Source organism: Chelonia mydas, chromosome 13, assembly GCF_015237465.2.
Source record: "Chelonia mydas isolate rCheMyd1 chromosome 13, rCheMyd1.pri.v2, whole genome shotgun sequence".
NCBI lineage: Eukaryota > Metazoa > Chordata > Testudines > Cheloniidae > Chelonia > Chelonia mydas.
The window spans coordinates 5,304,278-5,323,894 of record NC_051253.2 but is presented as its reverse complement, the minus strand read 5'-3'; the positions used below and the strand labels follow the sequence as shown (position 1 = coordinate 5,323,894).

The 19,617-nt window shown below is 45.7% G+C and overlaps 1 protein-coding gene across 1 annotated transcript; it reads left to right on the top strand.

The window, feature by feature from the left end:
• Nucleotides 1-405: 405 nt before the first annotated feature.
• NPBWR2 (neuropeptides B and W receptor 2) lies at nucleotides 406-4,140 on the top strand. The gene is made up of 2 exons (XM_007070878.4): nucleotides 406-1,045; nucleotides 1,562-4,140. Exon 2 carries the CDS (start codon nucleotides 2,206-2,208, stop codon nucleotides 3,241-3,243), a length of 1,038 nt encoding a protein of 345 aa, XP_007070940.3. The 5' UTR covers nucleotides 406-1,045; nucleotides 1,562-2,205; the 3' UTR covers nucleotides 3,244-4,140.
• Nucleotides 4,141-19,617: the final 15,477 nt, after the last annotated feature.

Sequence of the window (19,617 nt, the reverse complement as noted above, 5' to 3'; positions counted from 1 at the left end):
TGCCCGACTGGGGTTAAACCTGCTCTCTGATATGTGGGGGCAATTCCTGGCTCATGTAAACATGCAAGACATTGGTCTGAGCCCAAGTCTGCAAGAAGTGGTGGCATCATCCCACTGCCCACAGGTGTTAGCAGACACCTTGCCTCGGAGACTCAAATGATTAAAACACTTTTTGAACTGGCATCAGAAAAAAGGGCAGGCAATTTGGGTCTGGCTGGTCCATTTTTATTACATTAAAGGCCTGTTTCACTCAGAGGGGTGTAAATCAGCAGCAACACCATGCACATCAATGGTGTTACACCAGAATAAAATCAATTGAAGAAGAATGAGTTATTGCTTTTACACAGACGTGCAAGTAAAGGGAATTAATATTTTTACATTGAGGGACAGTTATGATGCGTTCTACCCCCCAGAAGGGACCCTCCTTCATGTTGCATGGGCTTCTCTCTCTGATGAAGGCTTTTGCTGTGTTTCCATGCCAGGGCCAGATCCCTAGGTGGTGTAAATCAGCTGAGATCCACTGTAGTCAATTTATAGCAGCTGAACATCGGGCAGAGCATCTCACTGAGAGAGCTGTAATGTGTCTATTGCCCTCACATCTGGACACCTTAGACCAGAGAGAACTGCCAAGTGACTGCTTCCGAGTGAGACATAGTTAAAATCTCCCACATTAGAACAGTCGCAGCCTGACAGCTCTGGTGCTGCTTGTGCATTTCAACATCCCTTTCATTCCTAAAAAGAAGTGCCCTGTTGTATCGTCTGCGGTTTTGGGGGGGGGGGGTATTTTTGTTTTTTTTTGTCTTTTTCCCCAGCATCAAGGTTGTTTGTTATTTAAATAGCCCAGTGCGGATATAACCATTTTTTTCCCAATGTGATAAATGTTATTGATCAAACACCACCACCACCAAATAGATCTGATTGCAAGGACCGGTAACGTCAGCATAGCTTAGAGACCCTCCTCCAACTCAGCTTAAAGAGAGAAAAGACTCAACGGTGGAAGGCAGCAAGTGCTGGAGAAAACAGCAAGGTCCCCTCTCTTATGCAGGTAAGAGGAGCATACAGCTTTAGCTTTGTATGTTAAAGATTCTAGCTTGGGCATGTCTTTTATTATTGTTGTGTACTGGCAAAATGCTGCTGGCGTCTGGCACTTGTTTTGGCAAAGCCTGCAGGCTAGTTGGTGAACCTTTGCTCTTAGTGGATTTGTTTCTCTGCAGAGGAATTTTTGAAAGTGCCCAGGACAAATCATAGCAACAGAGGCAGCACCGGATAGAAAGATGTAAATAGAAGGAACTGTTCCTGCTGTGACTATAAGCTGTTCATTTGTTTGCAGGTGCTTCTTTTTCTTTCTTCTGTATAAATATTGAACTTTGGGGACCAGAAGTTTCAGGAATCTCTCTGTGTGCTGAGTCTCACATATTATAATGTTGCTGTTTTTCATAGGGATGTTCTTGCGATTGAATAAGGTCCTAAATGACTCTGGGGCTAAAATTAGCCACACTTAAGGTCTTTTCCTTTTCAAAAATGCCCATTCAATCACACTGGTCTTTTTTTCTTTTTGCAGGGGCTTTAGGAAGTGACAGGGATGCATGCAGTGGCCAGACTCCAGCTGGACTGGGCTAGAAAACAGACTTCTCATTATCGGTGAATTCGCTGGTGGTGAAAAGATTCTGGAAGCCCCTTGACCTGGAGGAACATACTAACTAAAAACTAAAATGCTCCTGCTCTCTGGTGTGGAAAAGCAAGCGGCTGCCCGTGCGAGTAAAGACAGGAGAACTTCCCATGAATCCTCAGCCTGTTGTAAATAGTTTGCTGGGCACAAAGCTCACCCCGCCTGCAGTGTTTTGCTCCCGTCTAACCGAAGAGGGATCTTTGCTCCAGCCAGTTCATCTGGAGCTGCCCTGACTTTTCTAGCACCGCAAAGCTACCACTCAGACTGATGTGCATAAGATTGAAGAGCTCCTGTGTGTTTTACTTCCCTCTCTCATTTGGTCTGAGGAACCCCAGATTTCACCAGCAGGGGGGTGGTTTAATGGCATTTTTTTGCCACTGCTGAGCTAAAAATTTGAACTTTTACAAGGGAACTAGACATCCAATTCCAGTCACGGTTCCCACCTTCCTTCAGAAAATAACCAGTGTCCAGCTGAAATGTGAGCCTCTTTTCACCATCAATGTGGTGCTCTCCCTGTCAAGCTGTAAAGATCTGCAATGAAATCTGAATACAGTTCATTATCCCTGAAAGCAGCCATGGAAAATAATTTCAAGATAAGCAATCTGAACACCACCTGCAATGATACAAGTGATGGCAGGTACTTGGACAATGGCACAAGGTCCAACTTCACCTTCCATGAACAGTCTCCTGACTTCTACGTGGTCCTCCCAGTGATTTACTCTGCGATCTGTGCAGTGGGGCTCACAGGCAATACTGCTGTCATCTACGTGATCCTCAAGGCCCCTAAGATGAAGACAGTGACCAACATGTTCATCCTGAACCTAGCTATAGCTGATGACTTGTTCACTTTGGTCCTGCCCATTAACATTGCTGAGCATCTCTTGCACTACTGGCCCTTTGGAGAAATCCTCTGCAAGATCATCCTGTCCATAGACCACTACAACATCTTCTCTAGCATCTATTTCCTCACGGTGATGAGCATAGACAGGTACCTGGTTGTCCTGGCCACTGTCCGGTCCAAGAGGATGCCCCATCGTACCTATCGAGCAGCCAGAATTGTCAGTCTGTGCATCTGGGCCCTGGTCACCATCATAGTTCTCCCTTTCATCATCTTTGCCAATGTCTATGTAGATGGCCTGGAGATCAAGAGCTGTGGTCTCAATTTCCCCAAACCTGAGAGGTTTTGGTTCAAGGCCAGCAGGATCTATACCCTAATCCTTGGCTTTGCCATTCCTGTATCCACCATCTGCATTCTCTATACCATGATGCTGTATAAACTGAGGAACATGCACTTGAATTCAAATGCTAAAGCCCTAGACAAAGCCAAGAAGAAGGTTACCATTATGGTCTTCATCGTCCTGGCTGTGTGCCTCTTCTGCTGGACCCCCTTCCACCTGGCCACCATCGTGGCTTTGACCACTGACTTAGCGCAGACCTCTGTAGTCATAGGTATCTCCTACTTCATCACCAGTTTGAGCTATGCCAATTCATGCTTGAATCCTTTCTTGTATGCTTTCTTGGATGACAGTTTTCGGAAAAGTTTCAGAAAGATGCTGGAATGCAGAGCTGCTTAAAAGATGGACCATGCCTCTCTGTTCCCTTCCCTCTCATGGCTTTGCAGGGGCAACCTTACAAACTTTTCAGTGTATGACTGAGGAATAGACAAGCTTTATGCTATTTAACTAAGCTTTTAGTTTGTTTAATTATATGTATGTGTGTGTGTGTGTGTGTTTGTTTCTTTTGCATTTTTCACAATTCTAATAATAAATCTTCCACGTTCCTTGTACGAATCTCACAATCACTCAAAGTTGTGGGGTTGGTTTGTTGTTTTTTGCTTGATTGTATCTTGTTTAGGGGGCAAAGCCTGAAATATTAAAGAATGACAACCTTCTTATAGGTTTCAGAGTAGCAGCCGCATTAGTCTGTATTCTTGTCATCTCATTGCCTTGCATTGCCACCTGCTGTACAATTACAGAAGAACGGGGTCTCTTCAAGGGGTGAAGCTATAATGCTCCTGGAAAAGAGCAGCCTTTTAAAGATGAATGTAACTTTGAGTTATTAATCTATATGTTGTGTGCAGAATTGTTACAATGGAGCAGCTTGAGCTGCCAGATACGGTTGTACATTGTGAAAATGGATTTTAGTGATGAGATAAAACGGTGCATTTGAGAAAAAAAATGCATCCCTGTCTGTGTGCATACGTGTCTTGCAGATCGTTTGATTTCCGAGGGGAGTCTGTTTTCCCCAAGATTTCTCCTTTCCTGAATTGCTAACGTGATTCACATTGAAACCAAAAATTTAACAAGCATCTGAAAGTTACAATATCCAAACAAGACAATATACAAATATTGTGATGACTGCAGAAAAAATAATGTCTGTATTATCAGTGCCAAGAATTTTCTTTTCATTTTTTAATGTTTAAAAAGACATATACTTTAAAGTGTTTGATGAAATAAATCAAATTGAACAGTGTCTGGCATTTCTACTAGAAGCAACTTTTATAAGAAACTCTGTGTTATCCTCCTTGTCCCAATATCACTGCCCTGTAAATTTCGTGTCACCTGATGTATAACCCTGCAGCAAAGATGTACTGCAAACCACAAGGAAAGCCCTAGAAAAGGTGGTACATAGAGACCTTCATTCAGCCAAGCAAATGCTTAACTTGAAACAGGTGAGTAGTCCTATTAATGGATGATGCTCAAGTGAAGTACATGTCTATGGGCATATGTACACTGCCTTACCCATGGCTGGCCCATGTAAGCTGACTTGGGCTCGCAGCGCTTGGGCTGTGGGCTATAAAACTGTAGTGTAGATGGGACCCGGCGAGGGTCACAGAGCTCGGGGTCCAGCCTGAGCCCGAACGTCTGTACTGCAATTTTATAGTCCCGCAGCTCAAGGTGGCCAACACAGGCCAACTGCAGGGGTTTAATTGCACTGTAGACACACCCTATGTGTTTTCCTGAATCAGGACCAGAGAGAGAAAGAGAGATTCAAAAGATCTGGAATCTCATGCCGTGTTGAAGAACTACAGAAACTATGGGTAATTGTGCTGACAAGCTGACAAGCTGTCCAAGCTGAGACCAATACAGCCCTGAGCAGGGAGTGCTTTATTGTTAGCCCTGGAGAAACTCAAAAGATTCAGAGGTCAAGCTAGGAGCAACATTAAAGAGTCCGCATGCTTTTCAGAACTTCAGTTGCTTTGAGCTGTGCCCAGGGGACAACTCTTGGTGGTGACAAGGACTCCTCTTCTCTCCGTCCTCTCCCTGCATTTCTGACAGGTTGGAACAAGGAGCACAAGTCCCATTGACTTTCATGGCTTTGGAAAATCTCACCTGGATTAGACAATGTTATTGCAGTGCCGTGGACGGTACTCCCCCCCCAGCCCCATTCCAGCCTTAATGCAAAGTTCCAAAGAAGATTTAAAACCCAGAGAGAAAGTGAACGATAACTCCACTGTCAAAGGGTCTTTCTCGGGCTTCAGATAAATTGCTGGACAATTCTCTTTACTCTAACCCGTGAGTATTTTTATACCAGTTCAGTGCACATGAGCAATTGTATGTGTGCCTAATTTGTCCACCCAAGAACCAATATAGCACACGCAAATCAGGTACATTCGCACAAAAATGGGTAATCAAGTTCATTTTCATACCCAGTTCTTGGATTTGTGCACACATTCATGGTGATTATGTGGGCAAATGAATAATAGTAATTCCTAGCTCTTACCTAGGACTGATTGGGGCTGGGGTGGCAGGAGCTGACTGAGGCTTCCCCAGCAGCGCTCTGCCACACACCTCCCCACTTAAGCAACTGCCCAGGGCAGGGGGGCCTGCTCTGGCCCCTTCTCTCCCTTCTTCACTCTGGCTTTTTTGTCTAGGGATTTTCTCTGTTGTCCCCTGGAGACCTGGGTCCTCCACCTCAATAGGGTCCAGGGGTGTAGGGGCTTCCCCTCCCTTCAAGGGGGTCTCCACCCTTTTTCTGCCGGCACGTCCCCTGCTATGGCCTCCTTTCCCCTTTGGGAAGGGGCCCCGATCTGTCCCCAGTATCATGGGGTATAGCAACCCCCTCTATCACCCCTACCCGTTGCCAGACTAACTGGCCTCTGACCTCCAGGGGCACCTGGGCCACAGGGTAGGGCCTCCAATCCCTCTGGATGCACTTAAGCATCATTCTTGCTCCAGGGATCAACCACTGGGGTTTCGCTAGCCCCCTTTGAATGAGGGAGTGGGCCGAGGCCCTGTCCACTAAGTCCTTCCGGGGCTTCCTCCCCACTTGCACAGGGATGGTGGCCAGTCCTCGCCCCTGCTTCCTTCCTCCACCATTCGTCCAGTCACAGAATTTGGCCAGCCCACACTCCATTTCTGGGCAATCTAACTGCTCATTTGCCTAGGCTTTTGTGTCGCAGCCGCCCACATCGCCAGCAGATCAACTGGCCCGGGTGACTAGGGGCTCCCTTAGCCTCCTCCTTCTTTTTCTCTGGGTTCCTCCTGGGGGTGAGGGGGTGTCTTGGAATTTCTTTCCCGAGTTCAGGTCCCGGCCTGTCTGCCCATCCCTTCAAGGCAAGTCACCATGGCATATTCCTCGGTCAGTTTAAACACGGCCTCCACTGAACTCAGCTGGTGCTGCCGGACCCAGATTCAAATGTTTTCCGGGAGGCCCTTCACAAATTGCTCCGAAATCACCCGGTCCATTATCTCCCACACCCTCTGGGTGTCTGGCCTTAACCACCGCATGGCCCAGTCCATAAGTTTTAGGGCAAAAGCTCAGGGCCGCAAACTCCGAGTCCACTGGGCCGCCCAAAACTTTTGCCTGTACTTCTCCGCAGACAGTTCCATGCGGTCCAGGCCTGCCGCCTTCACCGCATTGTAATCTTCGGTCTGTTCATTACTTAGGGCCATGTAGGCCACCTGCGCCTCTCTGGCCAGATGCGGGGGCCAGTCACAGGGCCCAAGTCGCCTTGCCCCATCCGGCGCCCATGGCTACCCATTCAAAAGTACACAGGAAGGCGTTGGGGTCGTTGTCAGGGCCCATTTGACAGAGTCCCCGCCCTGTGTGTGTTGGGGTATGTAAGGGTTAAAGTAAAGACCTGGGAGACCACTCGTCTGCTGGCATGGTATTAGGGAGTAGGCACAGACACGCACTATTCCTTCGCTTGATAGATACAGTGTCATCCTGCCATAAAGTTCCCTTCTGCTCATTAAGGATTGATAAGCGTTGCACCTGTAGAAGGAATGTGGGGATCTAAGGGATACTCTTTGGGTAAAGGAGTATTAGCTCCCCCTCGCTTCCTTTCCCAGCTACATAAACGAGCTCGGGGTCGTGGCCCCTTCCTCCCTTCCCTGTGAACTGCTGATCAAGGGAATTTGTAGCTGTAATTATTGCAAAGAAATGTATCTTATCTTCAAGGTAAAAATGTCTGTACAATATGTTTAATGCTGTAAACAATAAACAGGGACAGGTATAATCATATTCAGCTTATAGCTATTAATATTCATTGTATGGGCGTTCATATTACTAAATAAGAGGTTTGGGGGTGTTGTAGTAAATGTGGGTATTGACATCCTAACTTAAATAAAAGAGTGTCGAGGGGAACAAGTACCGCAATAAAGCAACCCGTCTACTCAATCTGCCTCTGTGTCCTCCTGTTCTTCTTCTAACAGCGCCTGGTTGCCATCCCCTTCCAAGGGACTCACCACCCGGTGCAGGAGCTGCTGTTGTACACTGGCCTGCTCCCAGATGAATTCCTGGAGGGCCTTTTGTTGCTCAGCCTGCCAGGTGAGTAAGTCCTGTCTCTCCGCCTGGTGGGACTGCTGGAAAGGTCTTCTGCAGCTCCTCCTGCTGCTTAGCAGGTGGCCTCCATTCTCGGATTGCCACTCCCTGACAGTGGCTTCAGATCCTGGACAAGCCCCCACGTGTAACGGGGTTCACAGCGCGCCCCTGTATATTCAGCCCATTGGCCCCGCTCCTCACAGACTCAGGGACACTTCCAGCTGGTGCAATATCCATGCTCTTTATTTGTGTCCATTTCCCACCACCAGTTTCCCACTATATACAGGCTATTTACAGTGGCTTGGCCTAACACAGGCCTGGTCAGCAACAGAGCAGCAGGCTCCTACCTCTCTCTGAGCTCCACCCCCACCCCCAGCTTTATAGCTCCTACCTAATGAGGCTGCCTGGTGCAGCCAGTGATTAGGCAAACCTAGGCTATTGACCCAGCTCCAATCCATTTTCCCTGATTGGGGCTGGAGTGCCAGGACCTGATGGAGGCTTCCCCAGCAGCATCCTGCCACAGTAGGCCTATACTTACATTGGCGTGTAGAATGCACACACTGCATGCCCAGCTAATGCGGGTATACGCTGCACTGTAGATGGTGAGGCATTGCTCAGGCAAGCAGAGTAAAGTGCCCAATAGATGCCTGTCCCTGGTGTGTATGCCTTACACACGTCCAAGCAGAGCCTCCCAGCTACACTGCTGTTTTTAGAAGTAGTGTCCTGCTGCCTCCCTGCTGCTGGAGCCTTTCCCTGCTGCAGTGTGAGCATAGATATAGCTTAAGAAAGCCTAAAGAGAAAAATCTGTTGCCATTCAGTTTCACTGAGTTTTCCTTTGTGCTAATATCACATTGGCTCAATCAGGATACCTGTTCGTTCTCTATACCTTTCCTTATACATCTGTATCATACCTCCCATGGATGGAAGGCACTATTTAAGTGCAGAGTACCGGGGTTACTGTTTGGTGCATGGAAATGCTGAAGTGCACAGCATTGTTTACAATCGCTCTCTGCCCCTGGCTCTGTCATCAGCAGAGGTGGTCGAAAAATGGAATTTTCCTTTTGTGGGAAATTTCCACATTCCCCAAAATTACGTTCCATTTTGAATGGGAACGAAAAGTCGAAATGCCATTTTTTATTTTTTTTATTTTTGCATACTGAAAAATTCCAAAAAGTTTTAAGTCAGAGATATTAAAAGAGAAAATGTAGAGATTTCCAATCGAAACAAAACTTTAAATCAGCTTCTGTACCAAATGACTGGATGATAGGTAATGTGACGCCAATTTTTAAAAAGGGCTCCAGAAGTGACCCTGGCAACTACTGGCTAGTAAACCTCACTTCAGAACCGGGCAAATCGGTTGAAACTATCATAAAGAACAAAACTGTCAGACACATAGATGAACGTAATTTGTTGGAGAATAGTCAACATGGTTTTTGTAAAGGGAAATCATGCCTCACCAATCTACTAGAATTCTTTGAGGGGGTCAAAAAGCATGCGAACAAAGGAGATCCAGTGGATATAGCGTATTTAGATTTTCAGAAAGCCTTTGACAATATGCTTTGACATGTTCCCTCACCAAAGGCTCTTAAGCAAAGTAAGCTGTCATGGGATAAGAGGGAAGAAGATTCTCTCATGGATTGGTAACTGGTTAAAAAATAGGAAACAAAGGGTAGGAATAAATGGTCAGTTTTCAGAATGGAGAGAGATAAATAATGGTGTCCCCCAGTGGTCTGTACTGGGCCCAGTCCTATTTAACATATTCATAAATGATCCTGAAAAAGGGGTAAACAGTGAGGAGGCAAAATTTGCAGATGATACAAAACTACTCAAGATAGTTAAGTCCCAGGCAGACTGTGGAGAGCTACAAAAGGATCTCACAAAACTGGTTGACTGGGCAACAAAATGGCAGATGAAATTTAATGTTGATAAATGCAAAGTAATGAACATCGGAAACCATAATCCTAATAATACATATACAATGATGGGGTCTAAATTAGCTGTAACCACTCAAGAAAGAGCTCTTGGAGTCATTGTGGATAGTTCTCTGAAATCATCCACTCAATGTGCAGCAGCCGTCAAAAAAGTGAACAGAATGTTGGGAATCATCAAGAAAGGGATAGCTACTAAGACAGAAAATATCATATTGCCTCTCTATAAATCCATGGTACTCCCACACCTTGAATACTGCATGCAGATGTGGTCGCCCCCATCTTAAAAAAGATATATTGGAGTTGGAAAAGGTTCAGAAAAGGGCAACAAAAATTATTAGGGGTATAGAACAGCTTCCGTATGAGGAGAGATTAATAAGACTGGGACTTTTTAGCTTGGAAAAGAGACGACTAAGGGGGGATATGATAGAGGTCTATAAAATCATGAGTGGTATAGAGAAAGCAAATAAGGAAGTCTTATTTACTCCTTCTCATAATACAAGAACAAGGGGCCACCAAATGAAATTAATAGGTAGCAGATTTAAAACAAACACAAGAAAGTATTTTTTCACACAACACACTGTCAACCTGTGGAACTCCTTGCCAGAGAGTGTTGTGAAGGCCAATACTATAACGGGGTTCAAAAGGGAGCTAGATATATTCATGGAAGATAGGTCCATCAATGGCTATTAGCCAGGATGGACAGGAATGGTGTCCCTAGCCTCTGTTTGCCAGAAGCTGGGAATGGGCAACAGGAGATGGATCCCTTGATGATAACCTGTCTGTTCATTCCCTTTGGGGCACCTGCCATTGGCCACTGTCGGCGGACAGGATACTGGGCTTGATGGACCTTTGGTCTGACCCACTATGGCCGGTCTTATGTTCTAAAATGATGAGATGAGTCACAATGACAATTATCATTTCAGTTCTCCCAGGCAGGAAACTGAAAAACTGTGTCAAAACCAACATTTTCCTGGGCAAAATGTCAGTTCCAACACTTTTCCAGTGGGAAAATTTTGACCAGCTCTCATTATTAACCTGTCACAAAATAGGTGCTGAATCCTTGTGCAGAGCTAATTGTAGAAATGGACCTGAACTTTAATCCCAGATGATTAACTCCCTGAACTTTAGTGTGTGAAATCCAGACCCAGTTTTCACGGCTTGGTTCCATTCCTAGTTAGCTGTGATGTGCAACTGGACAAGGAGCTGTCTTGTGTTTCATTTGGACAGAATGCTCTTTATTAGAAACCTAAGAAATCTGTCAAAGCAGAGTTTGCTGAGGTGAGTTAGGTAATTTGTGCAAGGATCCCACATTAACTTCAGTGACCCTCAAAGCTCCTGCAGGAGCATGGGAAGATTTGGCAGATGAGCGAGTACGAGTTGTTTTTTGGGAAGTGAATGCCAGAAGTGTTATGCTAGGAACAAAGAATTAGATAGATAGATAGATAGATAGATAGATAGATAGATAGATAGATAGATAGATAGATAGATAGTTAGATGAGCATTTGCTAGGGAAGTGAGGAGAGGCTGAGGGAACTGGGCTTATTTAGTCTGCAGAAAAGAAGAGCGAGGGGGAATTTGATAGCAGCCTTCAACTATCTGAAGGGGGGATTCCAAAGAGGATGGAGCTAGGCTGTTCTCAGTGGTGGCAGATGACAGAACAAGGAGCAATGGTCTCAAGTTGCCGTGTGGGAGGTTTAGGTTGGATATTAGGAAACACTGGAATGGGTTACCTAGGGAGGTGGTGGAATCTCCATCCTTGGAGGTTTTTAAGGCCCGGCTTGACAAAGCCCTGGCTGGGATGATTTAGTTGGGGTTGGTCCTGCTTTGAGCAGGGGGTTGGACTAGATGACCTCCTGAGGTCTCTTCCAACCCTAATCTTCTATGATTCTATGGTAACATTGCTTACCTTAGAGGCTGAAAAGGGAGTTTGTCACTGGAAGTTTGGGGTCTGTTGACCCCTGGGTTAATCTTCCAAGGCAGCAGACATGGGAGCGTAAGAGTGTTAGCAGCAGTTTGAGGAAGATGCAGGAGCCTTGTGCAAGGGAAGTGCAGGCCCTTAGGTGACTACGGTCTTTTAGGCCCAGATCTACAAGCAGATTTATTTAACAAATGTCTCAGCCTGAAGGGACATGGCATTTTGGAGGGTTTCCTATTCTTTAGCAAGTATGCCCCCTGGTGGGAAATATATATCTATGCTCTGTATATTCCCATATAAAAAGGATCTTCAGGAAGGGAAATAAACCTAAACAAAATGAAGCTTCAGAGATCAAGGTGGAGAAAATTAGCTTGACTCAACCAATGTGTCACAAAGAGAATGCAAGTGCTGTCACTTCAAAAGCTGCTCAAATGGGATGTTGCCCTTTTACCTGCTTTAGCCAAATGTACAAGCACTATGGTATTACTGGTCCTAGAAGGAGATCAGAGTCAAGAAGCTTGAGCCAAAGTCCATTACAGGCAGCGGGCCTAGCCCAAGGTGTTATCTTTACACAGTTGGTAACATACTGTGGTTTAGCTATTACTGTTGAAAAAAAACCCAATATTGACCAGCATTTTAAATGTGTTTGTGTGCCACACCATTTCCAGTGGCTTTCCAAAGAGATATAAGAGAAAAAAGAATGCCGCTGAGAGCTCTCCCAGCATAACAATGTCCATTGAGAGGAGAGTGATCAGAATCCCTTTAGACGAAGCAGGAAGCTCCAATCTGGGATTCTTGGGCCTGACACAGCGAGGAAATGTTTGCTTGGGAAGCCTGACTTCATGTCAGATGGGGAAAGGACTCCTACCTGCTCTTCATGCCCTTCGAGTAATTCATTAGCAACAAGAGCAGGAGGACTTGTGACACCTTAGAGACGAACCAATTTATTTGAGCATAAGCTTTCGTGAGCTGCAGCTCATTGCATTAGCAACAGTACTTTGTCTGAGACCGTCACAGCTAAATCTCATTCTGGGCTTTCTTGACATATCTAAGAGGATTCTCCTTAATTATGTCCTTTAAACATAACTAGAAAGAGCCTGCTCCAGCCGTGATTCCTGCATCATGCCCGCAACTTCTGCTTGAGCTACAGCATGTAGAAATTGCTTGCATTTCACTTTTCCTTCCACTAAGGGGCACTCTCCTTTCAGTTTTTTGAGCCTTTAAGGCAGTGGCTCTCAACCTTTCCAGATTCCTGTCCCCCTTTCAGGAGTCTGATTTGTCTTGCGTACCCCCACGTTTCACCTCACTTCAAAACGACTTGCTTACAAACCCAGACATAAAAATACAAGTCACAGCACACTCATACTGAACAATTGCTGACTTTCTCATTTTTACCATATACTGTAATTGTAAAATAAATCAATTTCAGAGCCAGAGGGTTTTAAAATCGGTCAATTTCACATTGTCAGTTGTCTACCTCTGAAATTACCTTTGTCCCAAGGCAAAAGGTACCCAGAAGTGGGTCTGATCTCCCCCACCCCACCCCGCCCCCCAGCTACCCCCTCAGAGCTGCCATGCAAAGGAAGGACAAGTCCTGTCACTCCCCAGCACAGCAGGGACTCACAGCTAGTTGCTCCCTGGCTGGGGCATTTCCAGGAGTAGGAGGATATTGGACCCACCTCTACAAGTCTCCTCCAGCTGCAGGAACCTCCAGGGCTGGAGCTTCCTGCAGCAGCGGGAGGAACTCCGAGGTGGATCTGATCTCCCCCTGAGAGCAAGAGTGGCCCTGCAGGGGAAGGACAAGTCCTCTCCCTCCCCAGCCCAGCTGGGACTTGCAGCTCACTCCCAGCAGCAAAGGGGAGATCAGATTTCATGGGGAAGGACTTATTTCACCATCCGAGAAATTGGTAGGGCTGGGCCCTAGTAATACTGATCTGCAATCATTTCCTGTGTGACCTGGGGCTCAGTGACTAGGATGCACAATGAGATAGTCATTATATAGTTATATTGTATATAGTTCTATTGGGTTACTGAGCTATGAATCTATTGATCTACTTAATAGGGAGGCTATTGGAAAAACAATCAGGAAGGCAACACAGTGAATCTACAGAAGCAACCTCCCAAAAAAAACATGTGGGGGAAAGTATGAGACAATGGCTGAGATATAAGTGGTGAAGAGGCAACTTCCATAGCTGTTTCGCCAAGGCTAGCAACCTGGAGATTAAAAGGACACTAAATGATTCCAGAGCCTCTCTAGAGAGAGGGAGGTGGGAATTGTCAAGGAGCTATTCTTGGTGTGAATGAACAGGTAAAATGGGACTGTCTGAAGGAGTTAGGGCCTTTCCCAGCTTCCGGAGAATGGAAAGCCTTAAGGAAAGACAGGTATGTGAAGAGGCTGTTTATTGTTTTAAGACCTTTTTTCTTAAACGATTCTAGATCAATAATGATGATGATGATGGGCGATCACTCGTTACCGAGTATGACCATCTTCCATGGGAGTTATGGATCCTCAGATGGCTAATAAGGCCAATCCTTGAACTACAAGTTCTATTGCAATGAGGGCAGATGTTTTTAGGCTCAGCAGGAGGCTGTTGACCAAGACTGGAAGTCAGTCTCTCCTTCCTTCTGCGCCTCTTGTCCTCTTCAGCTTGTTGGCAAACAAGTTCAAAATGCAGGGGACCATTACGTAGGACTTCACTCCATTTTAAGTGATCCTGGGCAAATGTCCCCCAAGTGTCAATGTCAATATTACACTTTTTTAGGTTGTCCTTCAGTAAGTCCTTATATCGCTTCTGTTGTCCACCCATGTAACCGTACCCTTCTTTCAGCTGAGAGAACAGGACCTGTTTTGGGAGGCAGTGGTCTGGCATCCGGACAATGTGATCAGTCCAGCGGAACTGTTGGTGGATTATCATTGCCTCCATACTGGTGGTCTTTGCCTTTTCCAGGACACTAATATTGGTGCGCCTGTCTTCCCATTTGATCTTCAGAATCTTACGAAGGCAGCATTGATGGTGCCTCTCAAGGACTTTCAAGTGGTGTCTATAGGTTGTCCAGTTTTCAGGCCCATACAATAGTGTTGGGAGAACAACGGCTTGATAAACAAGAAGCTTGGTGTCTGTTTAAATGTCGTGATCTTCAAAAACCCTGTACCCTAAACGAGAAAAAGCTAGACTGCCACAGCTCAGGTGATGTTGATCAATAATACTTTCCTGTAAAAGGCTGTGTGGTCTCTGGATACCACTGGTCACTGCTCCCAAAAGAAAATGACCTTGCAGGTAAGCACCTAAATCAGACAGCTTGAGGTAATTGCAGTTGGTACTTACGGACTGCAGCCCATGGTCCAGGCTGAGAGTATCATGTGATTCCATGCCAGGAAAGGTGACAGCCCAAGACCTGAGTGGAGGTGCACTCAAGGAGAGCAGGAAGAGTCAGAGATGCAGTTCCCCTGGTAACTATGACATTCAGGCTTTAAGAAAAACACCAAATATCACATGACTTGGCATGCATGATAGCCCTACCACACTTTACTTGCATCTAAAGCAGAGTCAGAATCACAGTCTGTTAGCAATTCAATAGTCATTAGCATTTACAGTCTACTAATTTAGGTCTCTGAAATCAGTGAAGCTTAAGTAGATTTTTTTCTCCATTCAGGAAAAGTTTTCATTCATTTTTCTCGTGTTATGTACATTTTAAGCTTGCAAAACCGGCCAAAGCATTTATATCTACTATACACTTGTGATTTGTTACTGTCAGTTATTCTGCTTATTTGAGCATGGCCTTCATTTTATTTTTAAAAAGAGCAAGAGAGTGAATATTTAAATAAACACAATACCAGGAACATAACAGTACTGCAATTAAAAAGTCTTAATCCTTGAACCAAACTGTCCTTTCATGCAGAAGCAAAACCTTATTCTCTGCTTTAACTGCTTTAACATTGGTTAACACTTGGGCAATTCCACGGAAGGTGTTGGCATTATTTATAAAACCAACACAACAGAATGCAGTTCCAGCCGAAAGAAGCTAGCTGTGAATTTCAGCAGAAAATATCACTTGTCTTTTACTAATTTATTAACACGTGCACACACCTGGGGGTGAAAATGCTGCCATTGTGTGCATAGAGTCAGAGGTTTGAACACTGGGCACCAACTAGAGAAGACAGCATGGCCCAGTTGATTGGGCTTGGAGAAGACATTAGTGCTCTTCCTGACTCTGCCACTTATCTCCTATGTGTATATGGTTGGGCCACTTCCCCTCCCTGCGCCTCTGTAATATGCAAATAGTAAAAATGATGACTAAAAGTAACTTTTTCTGCAGCTCCAAAAATGTCTATAATGTCTGATGTCCCCACTGGGTTCCTGACAGGGACTTTGAACCAATCAAAGAAGACATCACCTACAGCAGATTTAGCCCACGTTTGACAGTGAGCCAAGGACACTCTGGGACAGGATTCTGGAAGTTAGTCAATGTTGTCTGAATACTCAGGCAGTGCAGATACGATCAGTCTCATTCATAGCTATGTATCAACTCTCCTTGCTATTGTAAGAAGCCACCAGTGACCGAAGACAACAGTCTGCATTTCCCAAAGGGTCTGTAGACAAAACTCAGAAAGACATATGTTGAGCAAATCTAATAACTAAAACACAAAAATGGGGATTTGACTGTATGGCACTTCTTCTTCTTTTGTTTAATTACCTCTAAAGAGATCAGAGATTGATCATTAATAAAGTCAGATTTCAGTGTAATGAAAATGGTCTTCAAAACTCAGCCCTCTGCTGCTTTGTATTTATGTAAATGATTTAGGCAGTTAATTACATTTCACTTCTTATCAGTGTAATTCAGACAATACTCTCCTTCTGGCTTCTCTCTGACTGAGCTGCAGTTTGTGTTCCCATCTGATTCTGTTCAGTCTGAACTAGAATTGTGAAAAGAAATTAATACAAAACAGGTGAGGAGGTGGCCAGATGGCACACTGGGTGAGACCTAGAGAGAGAGATTTGTGGTGCTAAAATGATGTGAGCTTTGATCTCGTGGTAGGTAAAAAATTCTGAGAGGAGACTGTGGTGTATTGAAAACTGTGTTAAAATTATATGGTATTACTTTAAATTTCTGTGGTTTTTCTAGTCCAGCTTGCAGGGTAGGAGGCTCCATGGGGAAGCCTGAGATCTGGGCCTACCAGCAATCAGTCAGCAAACAGCCAGCCTTGAGTAATGTTGGGTGAGTTGTGCCTCTCAGTTTTTAGGGAGCAGCCTGCTTTGTCTCTCTCTGTTTGGGGGTTCTCGTGTGTCATCATTACGGATTCTACAAAATAAAGTTGTGTTACTTTGCAACCTTCCATCCTCATCCCAAAGCACAGAACAGACAGAAGCAAGGGGTAGCAGAGACACTGCCGACCAGCACATAGCAGGAATCCTGCGGTCGGATGGGGCAATTTGCTGTAAACCAAATGCACTTTGCTGCTTATCTGAGCTGGAGTAACATGTTCATCATCCACCCCCTGCCAGCCAATGTTTGCTACTGACGGCAGCGTATGTGTTCTCCCTGCATCTCGAACTATCTCATATCGTCTTGTGGACTCAGCAGTGTGGATAGGCCTCAGTTCCCACTGATTTCATATAATTTTTTTGACTTCTCCCAGAGACTTCTGCGCACTGGGGCGTGAATACAATCCCTCCGGGGAAACCTGACTCTATGCCACTCTTGTGCACCACATGGCAGAAGGTCTTATTATTATTATTCTTTGTATTAACACATAGCACCTAGAAGCCCAGACACAGATCAAGACCCCATTGCACTAGGCACTGGATAAACACAGAACGAGACAACAGTCCCTGTTCCTGGGATCTTACAAATTAAGCAGCCATTTCATCAGGGTGTGCCATGGCTCTGAATCCCACCAGACTCTGACTGTCAATCTCAGAGTCAAGTCAATGGAGTCGTGCTGCAGATGAAAGCAAGCCTGTCACCAGTAGAAACCACTGGCCATGCACTGTCATGCACCACCCATTAGGGGGCATCTTCTCTCAGGGAAAAAAGGTGCGTTCTTAACTTGTGTTGGCTCACATGTGGTAACTAACCTGAGGTCAAATCCAGTCGAGATGAGGCAGTTTGTAGTTTTCACACATATTAGCAGGTCAAGTTTTAAATGATGAGGGAACCTAGGGTTTGCCTTGACCAGCTAAATGATGTGAAACTAGAACCAGCCTTGTCTTCTGAAGGAGTTTACCTCGTGTTAGCTAACGCGAGTTAAGAACACGCCTTTTTTCCTCATCAAGACAAGACCTTAGCGTCCTTGTACAGGGCTTTGTAATGCACCCATTTCATTGACTCCTGTGAGCCGGAAGTATCAACTGAGAGCCCCCCCACAGCCCACTAGTGCACTCCAGCTATCTTAGTTGCATGCAACCCTTTGAACTGAGATAAAGGATACGTGGCATTTACATTGATTCGGCCTCTGTGTCCTTAATGTGATGCTATGAGGAGGGTGTGAGGTGGCCCTGGTTAGTTTGCAATGATCACAGGTAATGAAGGGTTTGATTCTGATCCAAATAATGATACTGTAATCACCACACACCAATCTTGCCAACTGCTACAAGCCAAAAGGACTCAGTTGCTTCCCTAATACATTCTAATGAAAATCCAGTGGCGGTTTTCCAGCAAAGCGCATTCAAGCTAAGCCATAGTCTGGCAGCTGAAGCAAAAAGGAGGGTATCTCATCATTACAATTTCCATTCCCATCCTTCCATCTTCTCCAGGAAGAAACGGGGCACAGAAACAATCTCCCTCTGGGTCAGGCTCATTTTCTGCTTTCTTATGCTTATTCCTTGGAGGAGGGTGATTATCTCTCAGAATCCTCTCAGAGGTGAAGCAAGGCCAATACATTGAAACAGCGCGATGAGAACAAATCCAAAATATCGTACAAAGGCATGACATTAACATGCAGCGGGGCCACTTCTCATGCTTCATGTTAAATAAACATTCAACAGCAAAATCTGCCAGCCAAGCCACCACCCTGGATTGAGTTTTCACATGGACGAAAATAAGCCGAACAGCCACTAAGCATGATTACGTATCCGCAGCATTGTTCTGCAGAGTTGAGCCAATCAATGCATCTGGGGCCATTTGGCGCAGTCTCTCCACAAAACTGTTTGCAGAGGATGGAATCTGGAGCCTGTGGAAAGGCAAATGGTCAAAAGCAAGACATTGTAAACTGGGGAGAGCAGGGCAAAATTTTTTTGACAGTTTTCCACCAGAAAATGCTGGTTGAATAGATTCACAACATTCCATGAGCACAGGTCAATTCCATCCCATCCCAGGCTTCTTGGCTTATGCGCTGTTGTGATGCCCTGCAGCCACGCTCACCGGTTTGTGGCTTGCCCGGCCACCAGGCTTGCAGAACCGATATGTTTTCAACTGCAAGTTTGGGGGGATTCCTTTTTTTTTTTTAATGAAAACACAGAACATTTAAAAGAACAACTGTAACCAAACAAAACCTTTTTCAGTTTGTTACAATTTTTTGCAGGAATTAAAAAAAACAATCGGTTCCAGCTCTCATCTGCATGTGGGCCTTGCAGCGAAGGTTCTCCTGGCTGCTGACTCGTAAGCTCCCTGCTGAGCTTTTGGACTGTGTGCTCTTATCCCCATTGCACAGAGGGGGAATGGAGGCACAGAGAGGCTGTGACTTGCCCAGGGTCACACAGGAAGCCCATGTGGAGCAGGGAATTGGACCCAGGTCTCCCAGCTCCTCAGCCAGTACTCTAACCACTGGACGATCCTTCCCCCAGCAAGGGCTGGAGCATTGTCCAGTACTGCCAGGGAGGGCTTATTGCTCATCTGCAGGCTCCCAGTGGGTGTGAACTATCTTCCTCCTGTCTCTGCCTGTCTTTAGCTACATTCTTTCAAATACTGCTCCTTCCTCCACTCCCACGGAAGGCCCTGCTGCGGCTGTGTAAATAGCCCAAGTACTTTGTGGAATCCAGCTCTAGGAGGACTTGAGAGGTGAGGCAGGGGAGTGAGGAGGGGGCGGCACTGGAGGGGCGGGAATCAATGATTACTCAGAGACGCAGCTGTTGGCCCCCCTCACTGTGAAAATGGAGCAGAGGCCCCAGCAGTCCTGTGGCAGTCAGGGCTGTGGGTATCTCCACCCCTTCTCTACAGCCTGGGAAGGCCCCTGCTGACTCCCACACCAAGTCCCTGTGTTCTTGCTTGTCACAAAGGACAAGACTTGCTCCTATACGCGAGAGAGGGTTTTCTGACTGTGGCTTGCAGAGTGATAGCTGCTTTCCCCAGGACACATTAAACAGCACGGAGCCATGTTGGTCCCAGGATATTAGAGA